This window comes from Colobus angolensis, unplaced genomic scaffold (assembly GCF_000951035.1).
Source record: "Colobus angolensis palliatus isolate OR3802 unplaced genomic scaffold, Cang.pa_1.0 Scaffold234, whole genome shotgun sequence".
Taxonomy (NCBI): Eukaryota; Metazoa; Chordata; class Mammalia; order Primates; family Cercopithecidae; genus Colobus; species Colobus angolensis.
Window position 1 is genome coordinate 891,601 of NW_012115533.1, and position 25,007 is coordinate 916,607.

Sequence of the window (25,007 nt, forward strand, 5' to 3'; positions counted from 1 at the left end):
TATTTGAATGTAAATAATTAGGATATACCTTATTTTTAATGTATTTATTTATTTATCTATCTATTTATTTTGAGACAGGATCTCCCTCTGTCACCCAGGCTGGGGTGCAATTGTGCAATCTTGGCTCATTGCAACCTCTGCCTCCAGGGTTCAAGTGTTTCTCCTGCCTCAGTCTTCTGAGTAGCTGGGATTACAGGTGCATGCCACCACGCCCAGCTAAGCTTTTTTTTGTATCTTTAGTAGAGACAGGGTTTCACCATATTGGCCAGGCTGGTCTCACACTCCTGACCTCCTGATCCACCCACCTCGGCCTCCCAAAGAGACTGCTCTTTCTAGGACAATACAGAGTTTAGTGTGCATTTCTCTCTTCTCTCCCCTATTCCCAAAAAAGTCACCATTTGTACATCCCACCCAAACTCTTCTGCTCTCCTTGCCATAGACACTCTTCTCAGTGGGTAGCTGTCCTCACTAAGTCACTGAGAACAATGGTCTGTTCATTGCTGCTTTGTTCCTCCACAGGACATGGTTGCTCAGACTTCATCTCACTTTGGGCTTTTGGGCTATTTGGGCTTTTCTCTGTTTTCTGTGAAGAGGAGTACTGAAGGACTTTCTGTAGGAAAAACTTTAGGACTGTGGAAGACAATATTCAATAAAAAATATAGGAGGGAAAGAATGAAGAGAAGACACACACACCCATCCACACACATGCACACACAAGAAGGGATGTGCGAAACAGAAACATAGGAGGACTTGATTTACTTGCCCTTACCCAATAATAAAAAGTATGATGATAATTAACATGTTCTCCAGTACTTACAATATGCTCAGTGCTACTGTAAGTACTTTCATTCTCTACAATAACCCTAGGAGATAAATACAATTATTAACTCTTTTTTATAGATGAGAAAATTGCAGCATCAAGTAGAATTAAATAACATGTCCAAGGTCACACAGTCAGTGAGAGAACCAAGACTCAAGCTCCAGTTTTTTATCCGCAAAGCATCTGTTCTGAATGCTTTATTACCATAAGATAAAAGAAAACAGCAGTAATTTCTACACACATATGCTCAGGTTATACTGTGGGGATTGTAAGCTCTAAAGTTAATACAAATACCAATTATTATTCATGTTTCTAAAAATATAGAGTGCCCACTATGTTCCATATTCTGGGTAAGATATATTGCTAATAACTTCTTCTGATTGCTGTTGCTCGTATTTTCTATCTTAATCTCCTGGCAATTTATATTCTCCATCCTGTCTTGTGTAGGGAGTTATGATGGAGAAATTGTTCTATGGAACAATAGCACAGAGAGTGCTCACCATGTTCTTCACCCTGATTACCAGAGGTTGCTAAAGTCAAAATTAGGTAAGCATGAGTTTGAAACTAAAATAACATGGCTAGTCAAATCACTGTAGGCCTAGTTATTCATGCATGTGCCTGCTGCAACTTGCTCCTAAATTATAGGTGATGGGCTATAAGCACGAAGGATTAGGGATATCATTGTCTTGTCAAAGTGGCTAAAGAGAATCTTGAGATTTACTTGGCTTAGCAAATTCTCCATGGCATGCCATTTCTTCTCTTTATGCTACATCGGCATTTCTGAACTACTGATAGCAGGGAGCAAGACTCTCATTTTTATTTAGTTTATTTTTTTCAATAAACCTTGCCAAAATTACCTAAGAGTGAACGTTAGGTATCCTTTGCTAAGAAAATGGAAATTCATGTTCACTCGATAGGCTGTTGAGACTCAATCTAGAGCTTGTAATAAATATTATGCCACCTGGAAATCTTAAATTATTCCTTGCTTTAGAAGCCCATGAGGAACATTAGATGGGAGTATATTGTATTTTATGGGAGTTTAGCAGAGCACATGAATATTTTATATTTAAGTAAAATGTCTTGACAATTGCCTTTCACATTTTATTTCAGTTTCCTTAGATACTGAAGGTTTTTCTTTAGACTGATTTATTTTGGTAATGAAAATGTCATTCCTCATGGCCCAGTGAGGTTCTGTTGTCTCAACTGAATAAACTCATAGAGGCTAAATTGAACTTTAGGAATGGACTGGTCATCAGATGCAGTTTTCTTTCTGGGTGAAAGCTGAGAAGCTATTTTATTAAGAGTAGGAAAACAAACTTAAGAGATTTAGGGGATACTTGGCTGCAAACACAAAGCTCTGACCTGCTTTATGTACTAAGAGCTAATCATTTTAGGATTCATTTGAACTTACCATGAGGGGGTTGGAATTCTGCCTCTTCCTCTACACTGGGCTTTAGAATACACAGAGAGATAATTAAGGAGAAAAGTGAATAGATGTCAACTTTCTGAAAGACATGAAAGGCACTGCAATCGATTTCTTATTTTGGAATTTTGAAAATATGTCTGTATAGATTTTTCAAAATTATGGGCGGACTGTTCATAGATTCTGAGATGAATATCCCCAGGTTTTACTAGTGTGGCCTGGAGATGATATCGTTAAATAGTTGAAGTATGCTTAGAAATGTTTTCTCCAGAGTAACTCACTAACAAATAGTATTGTTAAAAAGCCTCATTTAATTAAAGATTAATTTTAATGATTAATAAGTTGAAAATGCCACAATATCGGAATTACATTTGTCTTGAGCATATTAGGATCCCTAAGATGTTAGCATTGATGCCAATATTAAGTTCTTATTTAATTCATATCAAGTGAAAGCACAGCAAGTTTGTATGGAACATGAAAAACAAAAATAAAGTCAAACAGTTCTTGAAGCTGCAGTTAAGAAATATCAGAAGGCTTGATAGGTGTTGACTAGAAGTCTATTGTGAGACTTGGAGTCATTAGAGATAGTGATAGATGGCGACCTGCTGTTTCATAGGCACTAGTTTTCAAAGCAGATATTTTTCTTCATTAATAATACCTGGCTTTGTCTTCATCACAGATACAAAACCTCAAAAACTTCTCAGTGCTGGGAGAAGCCACTCCACCCACCCCGTGGCAGACCAATCTACCATGGGAGTCCACAACTTTGAGATTGACACTGAGGGCAAAAATGCTGTTACGAGGCTTTGCTTCCTCAAAGCAAGAAAAAACACTGCAGTGACAGGTAAAATATATATTTACATTTTACATGTAGTTGGAAAGGGAGCAGTAAAGAAAATCCAATTTATTTCTACTAGATCTTGTAGAATTTGAGTGCATGTAGCTAACCAGTCAGGAGTGTGTCATGTGAGGTCACAGACCATGGCAAAGGAAGTTGGAATTGAGGAGGATGGGTTCAAGAGCAGGAGTCAGACTACACCCCACTACTAATTTATCCAGTGTTGTATATGTTAAGATCAGGAAGGGAACAATTCTGACAAATTACTGAATATGGGCAAGATGTATGCCAGAGTCAAAGCTTAAGTCCACATATAGCAGAAAAGTTGAATCTGAGACTGACTATATGAGTACCTAATCAAAATAGGCTGGAAGAGAATAATGAGGAGCGTGGATGTTAAGCACAGTAACAGAATTTGAAAGAATTGCTAATCCCAGGATAAGAGCTGCCTGCTCTCTTCTCTGTTCTCATCATTTTTTCTTTTTTGAAGTATTAGTTATATCTTCTCCAGAGATGTATACTAACATTAATGCTATTTTATGATTTACTGTAGTTATTTGATATTATGTAAATGAAATAACCATTTGCTTAATTTTTTCCCTGTTGTCAGTGGCGATATTAGCATGGTGTTGATGCAGCCTGCATCTTTCCAAAATGAAAATCTGCCTTGGAGAATAATGCACATACGTATTGTGTATTTGAAATCTAGACACATGTGTATTGTGGATTTGAAAAGCAAATGAACATATCTGAATTATGTTTATTGTTTCCCATATTTAATTTACAGATGAAAAATCTGTATAATTTTCATATACAATTTTTAATCATTAAGAATCAATAAAGGTATAGTTTAAAAACATTCTGAGTTGTTTAGAATAATCTTTGAAACAATTAGATCCTAAAACTTGTTTTCTAGAACTTTTCTAGATTCTAAAACTGTTTTCTAGAACTTGCTTATACTCAAAATATGAATTATTATCCAGTAATTACTCTCATTTCCTCAATACTAATTTTAATGTTATCAGTATTCCCAGATTGTTTTCACTGAAGCAGCTATGTGTTATTATTTCTACCTTAAATAAATATGATTGTTAATTGGCAGTACATTTGTGAGGCAAACTGGAAGTCATTCACAGAGTTATCAAATAATAGGAACCTTGCCACAGAAGAATAACTTAGGTAAGGTGCTTCAGCAAAACATAACAATGGAAAATGAAAAGGTTAGTTCTAGACTCATTCACCAAAAAAGGGTTTTATAAGGGTTTACAAGAATTATTGATGAAAACATTTAAAGAAAGCTCATAAATAGAATTCTAAGCGTGCTGCCAAATGGAGAAGTCAATAGCTATTCTGCTGTCACTACATATTCCATCCAAATCTGTGCATGCAGACTTTTACTTCACTGTATATATCCAATGGGTTATTAGGGAAGATGAATTTTATATAATAATAATATTATCATAAAGTTGGAATTAATAGTTCATGTTTATCTGAGGAAACAAATTAATTCTATCTAACTTTTAAAAACCCCCGGGTCGGGCACGGTGGCTCAAGCCTGTAATCCCAGCACTTTGGGAGGCCGAGATGGGTGGATCACGAGGTCAGGAGATCGAGACCATCCTGGCTAACACGGTGAAACCCCGTCTCTACTAAAAAATACAAAAAACTAGCCGGGCCAGGTGGCGGGCGCCTGTAGTCCCAGCTACTCGGGAGGCTGAGGCAGGAGAATGGCGTAAACCCGGGAGGCGGAGCTTGCAGTGAGCTGAGATCCGGCCTCTGCACTCCAGCCCGGGCAACAGAGTGAGACTCCGTCTCAAACAAACAAAATAAATAAATAAATAAAAATAAAAATAAATAAAAATAAAAACCCCCAAAACATCAGAATAATGAATGAAAAAAAGGAAACTAAATGTAATAGGACATTTCAATATCCTATGCCATTTAATACTCAACACAAACCAGTGAGGTTATCATAGTGTTACCTCCATTTTATATTTGACAAAATTAAAGTGGTACTGGGAATTGATCTCAGGACTACTCACCTCTCCAACATCATATGCTTTCCACAGGGAAAGTCACTGAAGAAGTTATTTCTGGCATGGGTTGTTCAGTTTTCTAATTAGATTTTCCCTTACATGTTAGGAGGAGCTAACCTGGTATCATGTGGAGGATCTGGTTATGTCAGATTTTGGGATATATATAAGAAACAACTTCTGGCTGAATTTTTGGCTCATAGTGGAGCTGGAACGATTATTATGTCTACTGATAAGATGAATCGATACCTTACCACAGGAGATCTTGATGGATGGTTGAAAATCTGGAATATAGAGGTAAATTGTAAAACATTGTCACATTACCTTTAAGATTTTTGGTGACCCTTTGTTGCAAGTAACTATGAATCAAGTCTTATATGTCTCCTAAAAAAAGGAAAAAATGTTTAGTCTAAGTGTTTTAAATAAAACATTTACAAGTTTCATGCAGAGATTTCTTTTAAATAATTGAGGAAAATCATATTTTTCTCAATATTGACAGCCTTCTGTTAAGTAAGTCATCCAATTTAGAAATGCAATATTGTTAGTAAGGCACTTCAGCATTATTTGAATGTAAATAATTAGGATATACCTTATTTTTAATGTATTTATTTATTTATCTATCTATTTATTTTGAGACAGGATCTCCCTCTGTCACCTAGACTGGAGTGCGGTGGCATGATTATAGCTCTCTGCAACTTCAAACTCATGGCTCAAGCCATCCTCCCACCTCAGCCTCCTGAGTAGCTAGGACTACAGGCATGTTCCACTATGCCCAGCTAATTAATTTAATTTAATTTAATTTAATTTAATTTTTTGTAGAGACAGGGTCTCACTATGTTGCCTGAGGTGAGGCTACACCTTATTTGCAATGAGACTATAAATATAATTTAAATACTAGAGGACTATTCCTTCATCTAACCTTATTGTTACCCTGAGTTACTTTGGGATTTTTTCTTTTTTATCACTGATTACCTCCTCAATTTTCCAATAATATTTAAAAGTTGTATATGTGACCATATATATGTGGTAAAGTTCATCTCTATCAAATAATTGGCTATACTATTTATATTTTTCTTTCCTTCCTCCTTCCCCACTAGTTCTTTTTGGTATTTCCCAAGTAGTCAGATAAGTTAGAAACCTTTTTTTCTTAATGTAATTTCATTTTCTAGCCTCTTTTATCATGAACTTTGCTTTCACATTTGGATCACATGTTGTTGTTCCCAAGTTTGAAAATCGGCCTTTTTAAAAAAGTGTTATGTCATTGTAATCATTTCATATTTGAATTTTTTAGAGTTCTGGTATTTCTTTTCATTCAGGAGTACTGTCTTAATTCCAATAAGAACAAAATCACAAAGGCCCCAAATCTGATAAGATCATTCCAACCTCATGAGGACCGGATAAGTTCCTTAGAGATGTGTGAGCCGGGTGGTCAGTTACTGATTATCTCCTCCTCTGCAGACTGCAGCATTTGTGTGACTGGTGTCTGCAATGCTCCTGTTTGGATCTTTGGTCAGGTAGAAATATTGCTCTTTATTATTCTAGTATTTACTTGACATTTAGTATTAACTTGGGCTGATTTCTATTTGAATCTCATCAGCTGTTTAATGTTCATTAGTCATGAAAGAACTGACAACATTTCTGAAGCAGTAGCTCCCGGCGACTTTGTCCTGTTTTCCATTAACCAAGACAGTTTCATCAAATGGAAGACACCGGAGACACGGAAAGATGGGAGCTCTGTGCAGCTCAAAATATTCCAAGATTTCTGAGAAAAAATTCTCCTCTAAAATAAATTCCTTCAATTTCAAAATTTAGTAAAAGTTCAACGTGGATAAAATAATCGTGTTACTAAAAAGACAGGTGATTATGACTGTTAACTAAGAATGTAATAATCAAATGCAGAAAATTTTAGGAAAAAAAAGCCAATCATCCTATTCATTCTCTGGTTTACTGCCGCAAATAATAATAGTTAACATTTGTTGAGTTTTTCTTGTGTACCTGGGGCACTGTTCTAAGATTTTTTTCAAGAATTAACTCATTTAATCTTTACAATTGCTCAATTCAGGAGGGGACAGCTCTCACAATTCCCATTTTACAAATGAGCAAACAGAGGCACAGAGAGTTTGAATAAATCACCTGAGCTTGCAGAAGCTAATCGTGGTAGAGTTTTGCTTTTAACTCAAGTTGGGTCACTTTAGAGCTCACATTTTTAACCCCTTTCTCAAGATCTGACTTGTCCCTGCCTATGAAATGAAATGGAAGGAGGGGGCATGAAATAAAGGAAATATTTAGTCTCATATTTTCTGTTCTTTTATCCTTTTGCCTTCTTGGGAACGTTTCCTGTTCCATTTGTGCTTTTGGGGACAAAATATGTTTGACTGGTTTCAACCAGTACTATTCAAACCTGGTATAAGTTTAAGGTGAAGCCTCAATTTCTGTTTGGCCAGCTGATTTGGTTCTATTTAGGAGCCTCAGGTGTCAATCTTACTCTGGAGAGTAGGCAATTCTTTTAGTGTCGGAAGACAAAGTTTGTTGTTGCTGTATTTGTAAAGTCAGTTTGATGAGGCCAACCTGTGTGGAAAGAATTCTAAGCAACTCTTTAAGATGCAGAGGGTGTTGGCAAATCAGAAAATCATCTAGGAGGTGGACCCACATTGGCTGGACAATGAGAGTGTCAATGTAACACTCAGGAGCTGTATCACTCTTGTATTTTGTAAACAAGACGAGCACTAGATTTTTCTGTCAGGAAAAAAAAGCGGCTAAGTGGGAACTCATATGGGTGTGTGATGAGTGAGACAGAGTGGGACATGGCTGGCAGTCTGGACAGGAAAGAAGGTGGAAGCCTGCCTCGGGCCACTGAAGAAGCCAATGCATTGCTGACGGAGGCTGTGGCAAGATGAGGTGGAGGTTTGAACAACAGTAAAGAAACGAAACATCACCAAGTGGGTGACCTAAGAAGTTCCTCAGACATCTGGGGTTGAACCAAGAAATAACACCATTCTAGGTGTAGGTGCCATATAAAGTTCACCCACCAAACATAATCTGTAGCTAAATTTTATTTTAATTCAGAAATGGGTGCTTATAAAACTGCTTATTTTTATGTTATTGATATTATTTGTTGTTTCTGTGAAATCTTGCGTTTTTTAAGGACTTCAGACCCAAAAAGCCCTCATGTCAATAATTTTATTTTTTCCCTTCTGTTCAAGACAGGAGAAGAGTCATCAGAGCTGGGTCAGTTTTAAAAATTGAAGGCTAGCAAAACTGGGGAAAACGGTTTTCTAATTCCTTCTGTTTGTGCTACTTCTTCTTCTTCTTCTCCTTTTTTTTTTTTTAAAGGATTTACTTTTATCAAGCTGTCTTGAATATAGGTGCCATTAGTCCCAAGATGTAGAGTAAAGAGTGTGGGGAAGAGGAAACGGAAAGGAGAGGAAGGGGGAAGGAAAAGAGGGAAAAGAAAGAGAGAGGAGAGAAGGGCCTTTTTTTTTTTTTAAACAAAACAAAACTTAGAATCCCTTTTATAACATAGCTATTGGGCTTAGGCTGGTTTTCAGGTTAGATTTTTAAAAGTAAGTTGTGTGGTATGTCTATTTCTAGAGTTGGAGAAATAGGAGTGAAGAGGATTTATTCATGAATGCATGTTTATCCCACGAAGCTGTCAGGTGATTGTGGGATAAGAAGAAATTCAAATGATGCTTGAAATTCTTCAGTGCCCCTCTTTGTGCACTAACTACTGTTATGCTCGACAGAGTTTGTGTACTGGCAACTCTCCTCATCTGACTGGTTTTATGTCCAGTGACTTTGATTGTGTCTCTTCATCCAGTGAATAATTAAAATTTGATTTAGTTGCCCACATTTAAACAGTAATAGATTTCATGTAAAGATTCAAGTTTCTCATTTCTCTTAAAAAAAGAGCAATCAGGCAAGAGAAAGAAACAAAAGGTATTCAAATAGGCAGAGAGGAAGTCAAATTGTCTCTGTTTGCATACAACATGATTGTATATTTAGAAAACCCAATCGTCTCAGCCCCAAAACTACTTAAGCTGAAAAACAACTTCAGCAAAGTCTCAGGATACAAAATTAATGTGCAAAAATCACAAGCATTCCTATACACCAATAATAGACAAGCAGAGAGCCAAATCATGAGTGAATTCCCATTCACAATTGCTACAAAGAAAATAAAATACCTAGGAATACAACTTACAAGGGACATGAAGGACATCTTCAAGGAGAACTACAAATCATTGGTCAAGAAAATCAGAGAGGACACAAACAAATGGAAGAACATTCCATGCTCATGAACAGGAAGAATCAATATCGTGAAAATGGCCATACTGCCTAAGGTAATTTATAGATTCAATGCTATTCCCATGAAGCTACCATTGGCTTTCTTCACAGAACTAGAAAAAACTACTTTAAATTTTATATGGAACCAAAAAAGAGCCTTTATAGCCAAGACAATCCTAAGCAAAAAGAACAAAGCTGGAGACATCATGCTACCTGACTTCAAACTATACTACAAGGCTACAGTAACCAAAACAGCATGGTACTGGTACCAAAACAGAGATATAGACCAACGGAATAGAACAGAGGCCTCAGAAATAACACCACACATCTACAACCATCTGATCTTTGAAAAACTTTACAGAAACAAACAATGGGGAAATCATTCCCTATTTAATAAATGGTGCTGGGAAAACTGGCTAGCCTTATTCAGAATATAGAAACTGAACCCCTTTCTTACACCTTATACAAAAATTAACTCAAAATGGATTAAAGACTTAAATGTAAATCCTAAAACAATAAAAACCCTGGAAGAAAACCTAGGCAAAACCATACAGGACATAGGAATGGGCAAAGATATCAAGACTAAAACACCAAAAGCAATTGCAGCAAAAGCCAAAATTGACAAATGCAATGTAATTAAACTAAAAGGCTTCTGCACAGTAAAAGAAAAGATCAGAGTGAACAGGCAACCTACAGAATGGGAGAAAAATTTTTCAATCTATCTATCTATCCGCCAAAGGTCTAATATTCAGAATCTACGAGGAACTTAAACAAATTTACAAGAAAGAAACCAAACAACCCCATCGAAACGTGAGTGAAGGATATGAGCAGACACTTCTCAAAACAAGACATTTATGTGGCCAACAAACATATGAAAAAAACCTCATCATCACTGGTCATTAGAGAAATGCATATCAAAACCATAATGAGATACCATCCCACACTAGTTAGAATAGCAATCATTAAAAAGTCTGGAAACAACAGATGTTGGCAAGAATGTGGAGAAATAGGAATGCTTTTACACTGTTGGTGGGAGTGCAAATTAGTTCAACCATCGTAGAAGACAGTGTAGCAACTCGTCAAGGATCTAGAACCAGAAATATCATTTAGCCAGGAATCCCATTACTGAGTATATACTCAAAGGATTATAAATCATTCTACTATAAAGACACATGCACATGTATGTTTTTTGCAGCACTATTTACAATAACAAAGACTTGGAACCAATCCAAATACCCATCAATGATAGACTGGAAAAACAAAATGTGGCACATATACAACACGGAATACTATGCAGCCATAAAACACGATGAGTTCATGTCTTTGCAAGGACATGGAGGAAGCTGGAAACCATCATCCTTAGCAAACTAACACAGGAACAGAAAACTAAACACCGCATGTTCTCACTCATAAGTGGGAGTTGAACAATTGGAACAAATGGACACAGGGAGAGGAACTTCACTCATTGTGGCCTGTCGGGGGGTGAGGGGAAAGGGGAGGTAGAGCATTAGGATGAATAACTCATGCATGTGGGGCTTAAAATTTAGATGATGGGTTGATAGGTGCAGCAAACCACCATGGCACATGTATACCTATGTAACAAACCTGCGTGTTCAGCACATGTATCCCAGAACTTAAAGTGGAAAAAAAATAAAAAAGAACATACATCATTCCTTAAGAGTAACTATAGCCTTTATGTAAAATGAATTCTCTTTAATTCAGTGTAGTCCTTGAATTTTTTTATTGCCTTAAATACTGAGGGTGAGTTTTATTTGCTATTTATTACCCATTTATTTTCTTGTATTAGGTTCAATTCATTCATTGATATTATTTGACTGGCCCTGTAGGCATTTTATTCTGCAAACGCTTATGACAAGGCTGATCAATTTGCAGACCAGCCAAATATCTGCAGGATGCCTACGGTTCCCCTCGTATCTCACAGGCTGCATTCTTTGGAACATTCTGTGTGCATGAAGTGAATTGACATAAGATGAGAAAATTGGCTCTGTATTTAAAACATAAAATAGATTGTTAAAGGGAAACTTTTGCTAGATGAATGTATTTTAAGAAGTGTAGCCTAAATCTGTGAAAATTATTATATAACACACATAATTTTTAGAAAATAATATTTAATAACTGAAAATAATATTTAATAACTGAACTGGCTTTTGAAAACATTTTAAGGAGGTAACATGCAAATAAAGTAGTTGAGGGAAAAAATAACTGTGGCAATTCTTTAACGAAAGCTTTGTTTTGTTTTTAGTAAATATACATCTGGCTATTCAGAATTTTAAAATAGGGATGGTAAAAAATTTCTTGTAGTTCATTATTATCTTTTCATTGTTTCTTATGACACATCTCATTTTCTACCTTTATTAAAGGTACATGAATCTCTTTCATTTCCCCTGTAAAACTGTAAGCTTCTTGTGGAGAGGAGTCATGTCTTTTTCATCTTTTTGTGTGTCCCACCCCAGGACTTTAATTAGTAATCTAGCACATGGTAAACACACGTAAATGTTTGAAGAAAATAAATTTCATAAAAATAAAAGATGTTTTCGTTTTTTTCAGGCAAAGCACTGGCATATTGAAAACTACCTTTTCCTTCCTAAAAGAGATACCAATTTAGTGGAAAGTGAGATTCAAAAGGAAATTTCTTTATTTTCTAAGGAGGAATCTTGTTTAGACCCAACAGAACATTCTCTACTTAACAAGAGAAACAAAGATGACTCAACATACAAGTGAGTAATTTTGAACATTAGCCAATGTCAACTGGAGTCTAGGTAAGACATAGATAAGATTGGTCCAAACTTCCTTCTGTTCTCTGTGGAATGTTCAGTGACTACCTCAAGATTTCTCCAAAATTTGGGGTGTTGGTAGGTATGTATGGATGAGTGACTTATATTATCAAGGCCATATTTGGTTCTTATTTCAAGACTACATTGATTCTTGATATGTGTTAAGTGCCATCTAGTCTTATATTTCTACTCCATCATCAATCTAATTGTGAAAATTGACCCCTTTCTTCAAACACTATCTATCTATCTATCTATCTATCTATCTATCTATCTATCTATCTATCTATCTATCTATCTATCATCTATCTATCTATCTATCTATCTATCTATCTATCTATCTATCTATCATCTATCTATCTATCTATCTATCATCTATCTATCTATCTATCTATCTATCTATCTATCTATCTATCTATCTATCTATCTTAGAATGTGTATCAGATTTTACTCCTGGTTTTGATAAAGTGCACAGGGGTTTATGTGACAAAAGTTCAAAGAGCTTAACTTTGAAGTTAGACATCATTTCCTTAAGGCTTCTCATGCCTCTATCTTGCTCAGACAGTCTTCTCTTCACATCACTCTGCTAGGTCCCATATTTACACTCCATTTATGCCCTCATGTCAAGGAGTTTAGTTCTTTTGTTTTCTATGCTTTTGCTCAACCATGCTCTCATAACTTAACTTTCATGCTAAATGGCTATTTTATTCTTGTAGAGATAGATATCCAAGCTTATTACTTGGAGAATAATAAAAATATTTTGGTGCCTTTGATTTATTATCTGTTCCATGTAAGAAAAGAAATGGAGCTTACTCAGAGCTGACAAGAAAATAGTTCTTCTATAAAACTCCCACCATGTTTTAATTCAATGCTTTTGTAACATTCTATGTTAAACAGGTGAAACACCGGAGAGGACTGTCTTTCCTTCTTCCCTTTAACTCACTAGTCAGAGTTTTCCTTTCATTGAGGCTATAAAGGTGGGTTGGGAGGCAGGAAAAAGGTAGCATTGCTATTCTTCAGGCTTGGCAGATGTGCACAGCATACTCTTCTTTCTGGGGATATAGTTGAGAGTTCTTTGATGACCCCACTCAGGGACCTCTGCATTGCACATTTCCAAACTCATAAATTCTTTGGCTAGTTTCTTATGGCTCACCTCCTCCAGCTCATGCCCCTTGTAATATACATCACAGTGTTTTCTATTACAGTCCTGCACATTGCCAAGCCTCCCCTCTTGCACAACTGCTGGTTTAACTTCTGCTTGGCCTATAGGAAACTCACATTTTGCAACACCAACTTTTCCACTGTTTCCCCACTGCTCCCTGCAACTCCAGGTACAGCTTTTTGCCTGTAGACTTCTTCAGATGTTAGTGAGACAAAGGTCTGCTGTGTCCCTCTCATTGTTACCCTAGAAGACTACATTAAGCTATTTGGGCTATGTGAATAGAGGCTAGAAATGAAAAAGAGAAAAGCTTTCCTCCCCTCCAATGGGAGTGGGTCACAATTCGCACATAAGACTCTCTCTGATGCAATCATCTCTTATAGTTTCTGCATCCTTTGTTTATATCTTAGAGTGATGTTGGCTTAAGTGTCACAAGATCAGTTTTGGAGCTACCTTCTTGGCAAAGTGACCCTGCACATAAAGAGTCTAACCACCTCATGTTGGCATGTAGAAATACTTTTGTATTAAACATCTCAATAGATTACTTTGCTTTCAAACTTTTTGAACCTCTACTAACAGAAAGATAGAAGAAAAAAATTCCCCTTTAGCATTCTGTTATGCTAAATTACTTTGGTATTTGTTCTTCCATTTCCTTGAATTATGGCTTGCAGAAATGTCAAGTGGCATTTTACATTTAGGCAGAAGGATATTTTCAATTTAGAAATCTAGCATGAGCAATCCTGTACAATCATAGAATGCTGGGAATGGAAAGACTTTACATAGGATAAAATGTCCCTGCCTACCTACCCTACTCAGTCTTACAGATGAAGAAATAAAGTTACCTTAGGGTAACACAGATAGATCATTTTTTTTTTCTCTTTCCATCACATGCATAGAAGAGTGAAGGCAAGTGTTACAGATTCCTGTTTAAGAGTATTTCAGCCAATATAATACTTTCCCATTCCTTATGACAAACTCAGTTATCCTTTAAACATTTTTTTTTTTTTTTGAGACTGTCTTGCTTTGTCGCCCAGCTGAAATGCAGTGGTGCGACCATAGCTCACTGCAGCAGCAAACTCCCTGGCTCAAGCAATCCTCCCACCTCAGCCTCCCAAGTAGCTGGGACTACAGGTGTGCCACCACACCCAGTTTGCACACACACACACACACACACGTGCACACTTTTTCTCTGTACAGATGGGGTTTCGTCATGTTGCTCAGGCTGGTCTTGAACTCCTAGGTTCAAGTGATCCTCCCACTTCACCCTCCCAAAGTGCTGGGATTACACATGTGAGCCATCACTCCCATCCTAAACACTTTTTTAAACCAATCTTTTCCTAGATTCAAACATTGGCAATTTGAACTCTTTACTTCTTTCCTGACTTCATTTTCAGTTAATTTTGTTTTCTATTGTTCCTGGAAACTTTTTGTTATGCAAATCAGTGCCGATATATATGGTTATTAAAAAATTTATTTTAATTTCTGGGGTACATGTGTAGGATGTACAGGTTTGTTACATAGGTAAATGTATGCCATGGAGGTTTGCTGCACCCATATACCTATAACCTGAGCATTAAACCCAGCATACATTAGCAATTTTTCATGATGCTCTCCCTCCCCATGCCCCACCCCTGGACAGGTTCCAGTGTGTGTTGTTCTCCTTCTTGTGTCCATGTGTTTTCGTTGGTCAGCTCCCACTTTTGAGTGAGAACATGTGGTGTTTGGTTTTCTGTTCCTGAGTTAGTTTGCAGAGGATAATGGCTTCCAGCTCCATCCATGTCCCTGCAGAGGACATTATCTCATTCCTTTTTGTGGCTGTATAGTATTCCATGGTGTATATGTAACACCATTTTCTTTATTCAGTCTATCATTGATGGGCATTTGGGTTGATTCCATTTATTGGCTATTGTGAATAGTGCGGTAATGAGCATACGTGTGCTTGTATCTTTATAATAGAATGATTTAATTCCTTTGGGTATATACCCAGTAACGAGATTGCTGGGTCAAATTGTAGTTTAAATACTATTTCTGGTTCTAGGTCTTTGAGGAATCACCACACTGTCTTCCACCATGAGTGAACTAATTTACATTCCCACCAGCAGTGCAAAAGCATTTGTATCTCTCTGCAGACTCACCAGCATCTGTTGTTTCCTGACTTTTTAATAATTGCCATTCTGACTGGCATGAGATGGTATCTCACTGTGGTTTTGATTTACATTTTTTTAATGATCAGTGATGTTAAGCCTTTTTTCATCTGTTTGTTGGTTGCATAAATGTCTCATTTTGAGAAGTGTCGGTTTATGTCTTTGACCGCTTTTTAATGGTTTTTTTTTTTTTTCTTGTAAATTTGTTTAAGTTCCTTGTGGACTCTGAATACTAGCTCTTTGTCAGATGGATAGATTGCAAAAATTTTCACCCATTCTGTAGGTTTTCTGTTCACTCTGATGACAGTTTCTTTTGCTGTGCAGAAGCTTTTTAGTTTAATATCTCATTTGTCAATTTTTACTTTAATTGCAATTACTTTTGATGTTTTCATCATGAAATCTTTGCCTGTGCCTATGTCCTGAACTATATTGCCTAGATTTTCTTCTAGGGTTTTTATAGTTTTGAGTTTTACATTTAAATCTTTAATCCATTTTGAGTTAATTTTTGTATAAGATGTAAAGAAGGGGTCCAGTTTCAATTTTCTGCATATGGCTATTCAGTTCTCCCAGCACCATTTATTAAATAGGAATCCTTTCTTCATTGCTTGTTTTCATCAGGTTTGTTGAAGATTAGATGGTTGTAGATGTGTGGTCTTATTTCTTAGCTCTGTATTCTGTTCCATGGGTCTATGTGTCTGTTTTTGTACCAGTACCAGGCTCTTTTGGTTACTGTAGGCTGGTAGTATAGTTTGAAGTTGGGCAGCATGATACCTCCAGCTTTGTTCTTTTTGCTTAGCATTGTTTTGGCTATGTAGGCTCTTTTTTGGTTCCATATGAGTTTTTAAATAGTTTTTCTTTTTTCTAATTCTGTGAAGAATGTCAAGAGTAGTTTGATGGGAATAGCACTGAATCTATAAATAACTTTGGGCAGTATGGCCATTTTCATGATATTGATTCTTTCTGTTCATGATCATGAAAAGTTTTTCCATTGTTTGTGTCCTCTCTGATTTCCTTGAGCAACGGTTTGTAGTTCTCCTTGAAGAGCGTTCTTCACTTTCCTTGATAGCTGTATTCCTAGATATTTTATTCTCTGTAGCAATTGTGAATGGAAATCCACCTATGATTTGGCTCTCTGCTTATCTGTTATTTGTGTATAGGAGTGCTTGTGATTTTTGCACTTTGTTTTTGTATCCTGAGACTTTGCTGAAGTTGTTTATTAGCTTAAGAAGCTTTTGGGCTGAGTCGATATGGTTTTCTAGATATAGTATCATGTCATCTGCAAACAGAGTTTGATTTCCTTTCTTCCTATTTGAACACCCTTTATTTCTTTCTCTTGCCTGATTGCCCTGGCCAGAACTTCCCATACTACACTGAATAGGAGTGGTGAGAAAGGGCATCCTTGTCTTGTGCTGGTTTTCAAGGGGAATGCCTCCAGCTTTTGCCCATTCAGTATGATATTGGCTATGGGTTTGTCATAAGTGACTCTTATTATTTTGAGATATGTACCTTCAATACCTACTTTATTGAGAGTTTTTAACATGAAGAAATGTTGAATTGTATCGCAAGTATTTTCTGTACCTATTGTGGTAATCATGTGGTTTTTGTACTTAGTTTTGTTTATGTGATGAATTACATTTATTGATTTACCTACACTGAGTCAGCCTTGAATCCTGGGGATGAAGCCAACTTGATTGTGGTGGATACGCTTTTTGATGTGCTGCAAAATTTGTTTTGCAAGCATTTTATTGAGGATTTTTGCATTGATGTTCATCAGGGATATTGGCCTGAGGTTCTTTTTTTGTTGTTGTTTTGTTTTATCTCGGCCCGATTTCTGTATCAGGATGATACTGAGCTCATAAAATGAGTTAGGGAAGAGTCACTCCTTTTCAATTGTCTGTAATAGTTTCAGAAGAAATGATACCAGCTCCTCTTTGTATCTCTGGTAGAATTAGCTGTGAATCACTCTGGTCCTGGACTTTTTTGGTTGGTAAGCTACTTATTACTACCTCAATTTCAGAACTCATTATTGGCCTATTCAGGGATTCAGCTTCAGTCTTGAGAGGGTGTTTGTGTCCAGGAATTTATCCATTTCTTCTAGATTTTTTAGTTTATTTGCATAGAGGTGTTTATAGTATTTTTTGATGGTTGTTTGTATTTCTGTGGGGCAAGTGGTGTATTCCCTTTATCTTTTTTTGTTGTGTCTATTTGATTCTTCTGTCTTTTCTTCTTTATTAATTTAGCTAGCAATCTATTTTATTAATTTTTTTTAAAAAGCCAGTTTCTGGATTTGTTGATATTTTGAAGGGTTTTTTTTGTGTGTGTCTCTATCTCCTTCAGTTCTGCTCTGACCTTGGTTATTTCTTGTTTTTTGCTAGGTTAGGGGTTTGTTTGCTCTTGGTTCTCTAGTTCATTAATTGTGATGTTAGGATGTTGATTTGAGATCTTTCTAGCTTTTTGATATGTGCATTTAGTGCTGTAAATTTCCCTCTTAACACTTTTTAACTGTGTCCCAGAGATTTTGGTATGTGGTCTCTTTGTTCTCATTAGTTTCAAGGAACTTCTTAATTTCTGTCTTAATTTCATTACTTACCCAGGAGTCATTCAAGAGCACGATGTTCAACTTCTGTGTAGTTGTGTGGTGTTTAGTGAGTTTCTTAATATTGAGTTCTAATTTAATTGTGCTGTGGTCTGAGAGACTGTTGGGATTTCAGTTCTCTTGCATTTGCTGAGGAGTGTTTCACTTCCAATTATGTCATCAATTTTAGAGTAAGTGCCATGTGGCACCAAGAATAATGTATATCCTGTTGTTTTTGGGTGGAGATTTCTGTAGATCTCTATCAGGTCCACTTGATCTATAGGTGAGTTTAAGCCCTGAATATCTTTTACACTTTCTGTCTCAATGATCTGTCTAAGGTTGACAGTGGGGTGTTAAAGTCTTCCACTATTATTGTGTGGGAGGCTAAGTCTCTTTGTAGGACTCTAAGAACTTGTTTTATGAATCTGGGTTCTCCTGTATTGGGTGTATATATATTTAGGAGAGTTAGCTCTTCTTGTTGAATCGAACACTTTATCATTATGTAATGCCCTTCTTTGTCTTTTTTTTTTTTTAATCTTTGTTGGTTTAAAGTCTGTTCTGTCAGAAACTAGGATTGTAACCCCTGCATTTTTTCTACTTTCCATTTGCTTGGTAAAATTTCCTCCATTCCTCTATTTTGAGCCTATGTGTGTCTTGGCATGTGAGATGCATCTTTTGAATACAGCACACCAGTGGGTCTTTACTCTTTATGCAGTTTGCCATTCTGTGTCTTTTAATTGGGGCATTTAGCCCATTTATATTTAAGGTTCATATTGTTAAATGTGAATTTGATTCTGTCCCCATGATGCTGGATGTTTATTTTGCAAACTTGTTAGTGTAGTTTCTTCATAGTGTCACTGGTCTGTGTACTTCAGTGTGTTTTTGTATTGACTGATAATGGTTTTTCCTTTTCATATTCAGTGCTTCTTTCAGGAGCTCTTGCAAGGCAGGCCTGGTGGTGAAGAATTCCCTCAGCATTTGCTTGTCTGAAAACAATTTTATTTCCCCTTTGCTTATGAAGCTTAGTTTGGCTGGATATGGAATTCTGGATTGGAAATTCTTTTTTTTAAGAATGTTGAATATTGGCCCCCCAATCTTTTCTGGTTTGTAGGGTTTCTGCTGAGAGGTCTGCTATCAGTCTGATGGGTTTCCTTTGTAAGTGACCTGGCCTTTCTCTCTGGCTTCCCTTTAAATTTTTTCCTTCATGTCAAACTTGGAAAGTCTGGTAACTATGTGTCTTGGCATTGATCTTTTGATGTAGTATCTTACTAGGGTTCTCTGAATTTCTTGAATTTGAATGTTGGCCTGCCCTACTAGGTTGGGGAAGTTCTCCTGGATGATATCCTGAAGTATGTTTTCCAACTCGTTTCCATTCTCTCCATCTCTTGCAGGTACCCCCTTCAGTCATAGATTTGTTTATATAATCTCATAGTTCTCGGAGGCTTCATTTGTTCTTTTTCATTCTTCTTTCTCTAATCTTTTCTGTCTGTCTTATTTCAATGAGATAGTCATCAAGCTCTGAGATTCTGTCCTCCGCATGGACTATTCAGCTATTGACACTTGTGATTGCATTGACTCTTGTTGTGTTTTTCAGCTCTTTCAGGTCATCTTTGTTCCTTTCTAAACTGGTTATTCTGGTTAACAGCTCCTGTAATGTTTTATCGTGGTTCTTAACTTCTTTGCATTGTGTTAGTACATACTCTTTTACCTCAGTGAAGTTTGTTATTACCCACCTTCTAAAGCCTACTTCTGTCAATTCATCCATCTCAGCCTCAGCCCAGTTCTGTGCCCTTTCTGGAGAGGTGTTACAATCTTTTGGAGTAGAAGAGGCACCCTGACTTTTTGAATTTTCAGCATTTGTGTGTTGATTTTTTTCTCAACATTGTGGGTTTATCTACCTTAAATCTTTGAGGCTCCTGACCTTTGGATGAGGTTTTGTGGGGTCTTTTTTGTTGATGCTGTTGTTGCTTTCTGTTTGTTTTTCTTTTTAACAGTAAGACCCCTCTTCTGCAGTTTGCTGGGGATCCATTCTAGACTCTATTTACCTGGGTCCCTCCTGCACCTAGAGGTATCACCAGTGGAGGCTGCAGAAGAGCAAAGATGACTGCCTGCTCTTTCTCCTGGGAGCTCCATCCCAGAGGGGCACTGACTGACGCCACTGGGAACTCTCCTGAATGAGGTGTCTGGTGACCCCTGTTTGGAGGTCTCACCTACTCAGGAGGCATGGGATCAGGGACCCTCTTAACGAAGCACTCTATTTGTCCCTTGGTGGAATGGGTGTGCTGCACTGGCAGGAATTCCACTCGTTTCGACTGCCCTGATTCCTCAGAGCCAACAGAAGGAAAGACTAAGTCCTCTGAACCAGAGACCATGGCCACTCTTTCCCCCAGGGGCTCCATTCCAGGGAGATCAGAGTTCTGTCTGTAAACCCGTGGCTGGAATCACTGAAGTTCCAACAGGGAGGCCCCACCCAAAGAGGAGGGATGGATCCAGGTCCCACCTAAAGAAGCAGTTGGCCACGATCTGCCACAGCCACTGTGCTGCCCTGTGGGGAATTCCTCCCAGGCCAAACTGCCCAGTCTCCCCAGCACTGGCAGGGGAAAACGGCTGATTGGAGCCACAGTGATGGTGACCGCCCCTCCCACTGGGTAGTTGCTTGTCTTAGGCAGTCTCCAGCGTGCTGCCACTGGCTGCAACCCAAGCGATCACAAAGAATCTGCACAGTTCTGTGCTTGGAACCCAAGGCCCTGGTGGTGTGGGCTCACGAGGTGATCTGATTCATGGGTTGCACAGATCCATGAAAAAACATGGTTTCCCTGGGGGATAGCTCACTCACTCACCAATACATAGGTTTTGTAGTTCACAGATTTCTCTTAAAACTTGAGCTTTGCTATCTATCAGATTAAATAGGAGTACAGCAAACTGGTCTTCTCATGTTGCTTATAAGATTATACAGGCATTGGTAGACTTCTGGGGGTGAGAGGCAAAGTTATTTTTACTGTACAGCATTTTGTAAAATGAAAAATAGTGCATCAAAAAGTACTTGTGATCTTTAAAGTTTCTGTCTTAATTTAATTCAGATGAGATTGGATTGATATAATTTTAAGACTTTGTTATAATGAAATAGTATAGAAAAATGTCATTTAGGAATTAAACTAATAAAAAAAGGGTTAAAAACATACCCTCAGAATTGATTATCATGTACATCCTTCAGTTCTCCCAGGAATATGATCAGGAATCCTTTGCAGAAATCAGACAAACACAATAAAATTATCAGCTGTAGAATGTCCTTTGCGCTTTCCATCTAACACAGAAAATATTATAAATCATTTTATTTTTAAGAAATATTGTTCTGAAGAATGTGCCTCTTTACCTAATCAGATTGGCAAATTCAAGGAGAGAATCACGCTAGCTCTCATCCATATAAAAAAATATGAAAGAAAAATAAATGTGTGAAAGAATTTAGACTACAGGGCAAAAAGTACATTTGGTGTATATATGCAGGTGGGGGTATGTTTAGAGAGGGGGATGTGCACAGGAAGAAAGATGGAGGAAAAAAGAAAAAGTCTAAAGAAAATGGGAGAAACAAGAAACATGAAGAAAAATTAAGTGTCTTAAAGCTATTTTCTCATTTTAACACCTAAGAGTCTCTTTGCAGATTAAAAAATTGGGGTGTATATTATCTTCTGGCTTATACAAACATACCTGGTTTTTTGCAGGGCTGAAAGTATTTTATAATACTATTTGTGAGAAGTAGGTAGATGGTAAAGAATTATCTTCAATTTAAGTCCTGGGGAGATGAATATAGAATTTAAGAGATTAATAGAAAGGCCTAATTCTAAGTTAACAATTGATATGGAGAAATACATTTATCCTTTTCCTAGATTCTGCAAAACTCATATTAGCTGTAAAAAACTTTAAAAAAAATAAATAAATAAGTGAAGGGATAAAATAGTAAAAAAAACTACAGTGGACATATATTTTTCCTAGTTTATAGGAATATTTGTTTTCTGGACTCATGTAAAATTATCTAAAATAGGAAAATTATAGATAAAATGAATAATTTAGAAAATACAGTTTCAGAATATTTCCTTATTATAAAATTAATATTGGGATTACAGGCATGTGCCACCATGCCCAGCTCATTTTTGTATTTTTAGTAGAGACGGGGTTTCATCATGTTGGCCAGGCTGGTCTTGAACTCCTGGCTTCGTGATCCACCTGCCTTGGCCTCCCAAAGTTCTGGGATTATAGGTGTGAGCTGCTGTGCCTGGCCAAAAATCATACATTTTTATTATGGGAAAATTTGGAAGTACAAATGAGCAAAAGGTGAAAATACCTGTGGTAAAGCCATTGTTAACATTAGGCATTTCACTTTTAAGACCTTGTTTTAGGCATAGTTACCACAGTGAAAAAATGTACACTTTATAAAAATGGGAGCTTAGTAGACTCAGTTTATAACCTGTTTTATCACTCAAAAATATACAGTAAGCACATTTTCATATTAGTTAACATGAATATCCATGGACAACAACATTTATAATGACTTGTAGCTTTTTAACCATTTTCTTTATTTCAAATACATAGATTGTTTACAAATTTTAACTGTGAAAACACTTCTTTAAATACTTTCATGTACACATATTAGAATATTTTATTGAATTCATAGTTAGAATAAATTCTTTGAAGAGGAATTGCTGAGTCAAAAGGCATAAAGGCCTTTGGGTCATCTTGCTGAAGGTCATCTTGCTGTCTGGACATATCAGCTCTCCCTCCAGCAGCAATACAAATGGTTGCTTTCCTGCCTTTGAACCAAGAATGGATGTTATTTCTGTCTTAAAAGTGTTGCTATGATATCTTATTGTTTTAAACTACAGTTTTTGATTATTTGTGAAAGTAAACATTTTTCAGGTTTATTAACCTTTAGTAATTCAATAATAAATTTGAAAGGGATACTCGAAGTCTACTAGACTAAGTCCTATGGCATCCTTAAGAGAAACACATCCCAGCCCTTTTGAATAGTTCCTATATGACACACTCACATCTCACAGATACGCTTCTCTATTATTGGACTATTCTTAATGTCTCTAACGTTAAGTAAAATCTATCTGTAGAACTCTCACTTATCAAGATCTTCATTCTTATTCTAGAACAACAAAGAACAGAAACTACTCCATTTTTTATTATCTGACACAATTTCCTTTGGTTCCCATTTAAACAATTGCTTATCTGGAAGGGATTCATTATTAGAAACGAGTATAAAGAGTCAGATGAGAAATGAAACAAAAATTCTGCTAGTTTCCCAGTAATTTTACATAAGGCAGAAGGCACACCTCAAATTAATGTTTCTTAAACATTGAAAATAATTATGATGTTTTAAATTCCATGTTATTGTTAGGAGGGAACTGATACTTAATGTTATTTACATGCTTTTGATTACCTAGTTATTCTGTCAGTAGATTTCACATGAGAAATTAAATTGGAAAATAGATAAATAGCTATAAGAAAAACACAAAATATTAAAATCCCATTTTAAATTAGGCTTTATGTGATGTAAATACTTGAAGAATTGGCAGTCTACTGTCGCCAACAATCTGGCAATAACTATCCTATGTCCATGTATGACAAATGAAAGCATGTGATGCTCTATTCAATTTTTGAAATTTGAACTTTAAAAATACTAGAGCAGTAAATTATTATTTGGGGGAGTGCCACATCTTTTTACTTTTTGTCTGATCATTCTGATAGTTCTCAAGAATATTAGAGCTGGCTGTAGGGGGATGTTCTAACGAACTCCCTGCTTTGAGTGAAAAATGTTGTCTCGTTCTTGCTTAAAGTGATAGTAGCCAATACCATCTGAGCCCTGACTATATTTCAGGGCCCGTTCTACGGTCTTTATGTGTTTACCTCATTTAATTCTCACTGTAATCCTAGGAGATAGCTACTATTATCATCCCCGTTTCACAACTTGAAAAACAGGTGGAGAAATTTAGTGATTTACACAACAAGGTCAACCAACAAAGAGGTGAACCGGGGATACAAATGCAGGCATTCAGGCTCCAGAGTTAGTACTTTACCCCTGTTCTATGTTGCCTGTCCAACAAGCATCATGTGAAAATATTGACAAATTATTGGTTTGTGAGTCAAGTCATCAAATATTTTATCAAGGACCTGCTATGTATAAGCCACTACTCTAAGCATTTTTCACTCCCATTTTTATGCCTAGGAGGGTACTCGAGTGATTGTCACAGCCAGAGCCAAGAGAAGAGAGATCAGTTACAGCCTTTCCTTCTCATAGTATTGATGCCAAAGCTAGTGGATCCCATAGTAGATCACCTTCCTGCATCACCTACTAAGGCATTTTTGCAAAATGTTTTAAAACTCTATTTAAGCCTGGAACTAGTCTTCTACTTCTTTTTTTTTCTTTTTTCTTTTTTATTACTATACTTTAAGGTCTAGGGCACATGTGCACAATGTGCGGGTTTCTTACATATGTATACTTGTGCCATGTTGGTGTGCTGCACCCACCAACTTGTCAGCACCCATTAACTCATCATTTACATCAGGTATAAGTCCCAATGCAATCCCTACCCCCTCCCCATAATAGGCCCTGGTGTGTGATGTTTCCCTACCCGAGTCCAAGTGATCTCATTGTTCAGTTCCCACCTATGGGTGAGAACACGCGGTGTTTGATTTTCTGTTCTTGCGATAGTTTGCTGAGAATGATGGTTTCCAGCTGCATCCACATCCCTACAAAGGACACAAACTCATCCTTTGTTATGGCTGCATAGTATTCCATGGTGTATATGTGCCACATTTTCTTAATCCAATCTGTCACTGATGGACATTTGGGTTGATTTCAAGTCTTTGCTATTGTGAATAGTGCTGCAATAAACATACGTGTGCATGTGTCTTTATAGCAGCATGATTTATAATCCTTTG

The 25,007-nt window shown here is 36.8% G+C and overlaps 1 protein-coding gene across 1 annotated transcript in view; it reads left to right on the forward strand.

Annotated features, from left to right (window-relative positions):
* Nucleotides 1–25,007, forward strand: part of WDR49 (WD repeat domain 49) — a 181,140-nt gene that overhangs the window by 121,366 nt on the left and 34,767 nt on the right. The window contains 5 exon segments of the mRNA XM_011944625.1: nt 1,268–1,366; nt 2,923–3,087; nt 5,224–5,411; nt 6,431–6,628; nt 11,964–12,133. Coding sequence (XP_011800015.1) covers nt 1,268–1,366; nt 2,923–3,087; nt 5,224–5,411; nt 6,431–6,628; nt 11,964–12,133 — 820 coding nt within the window.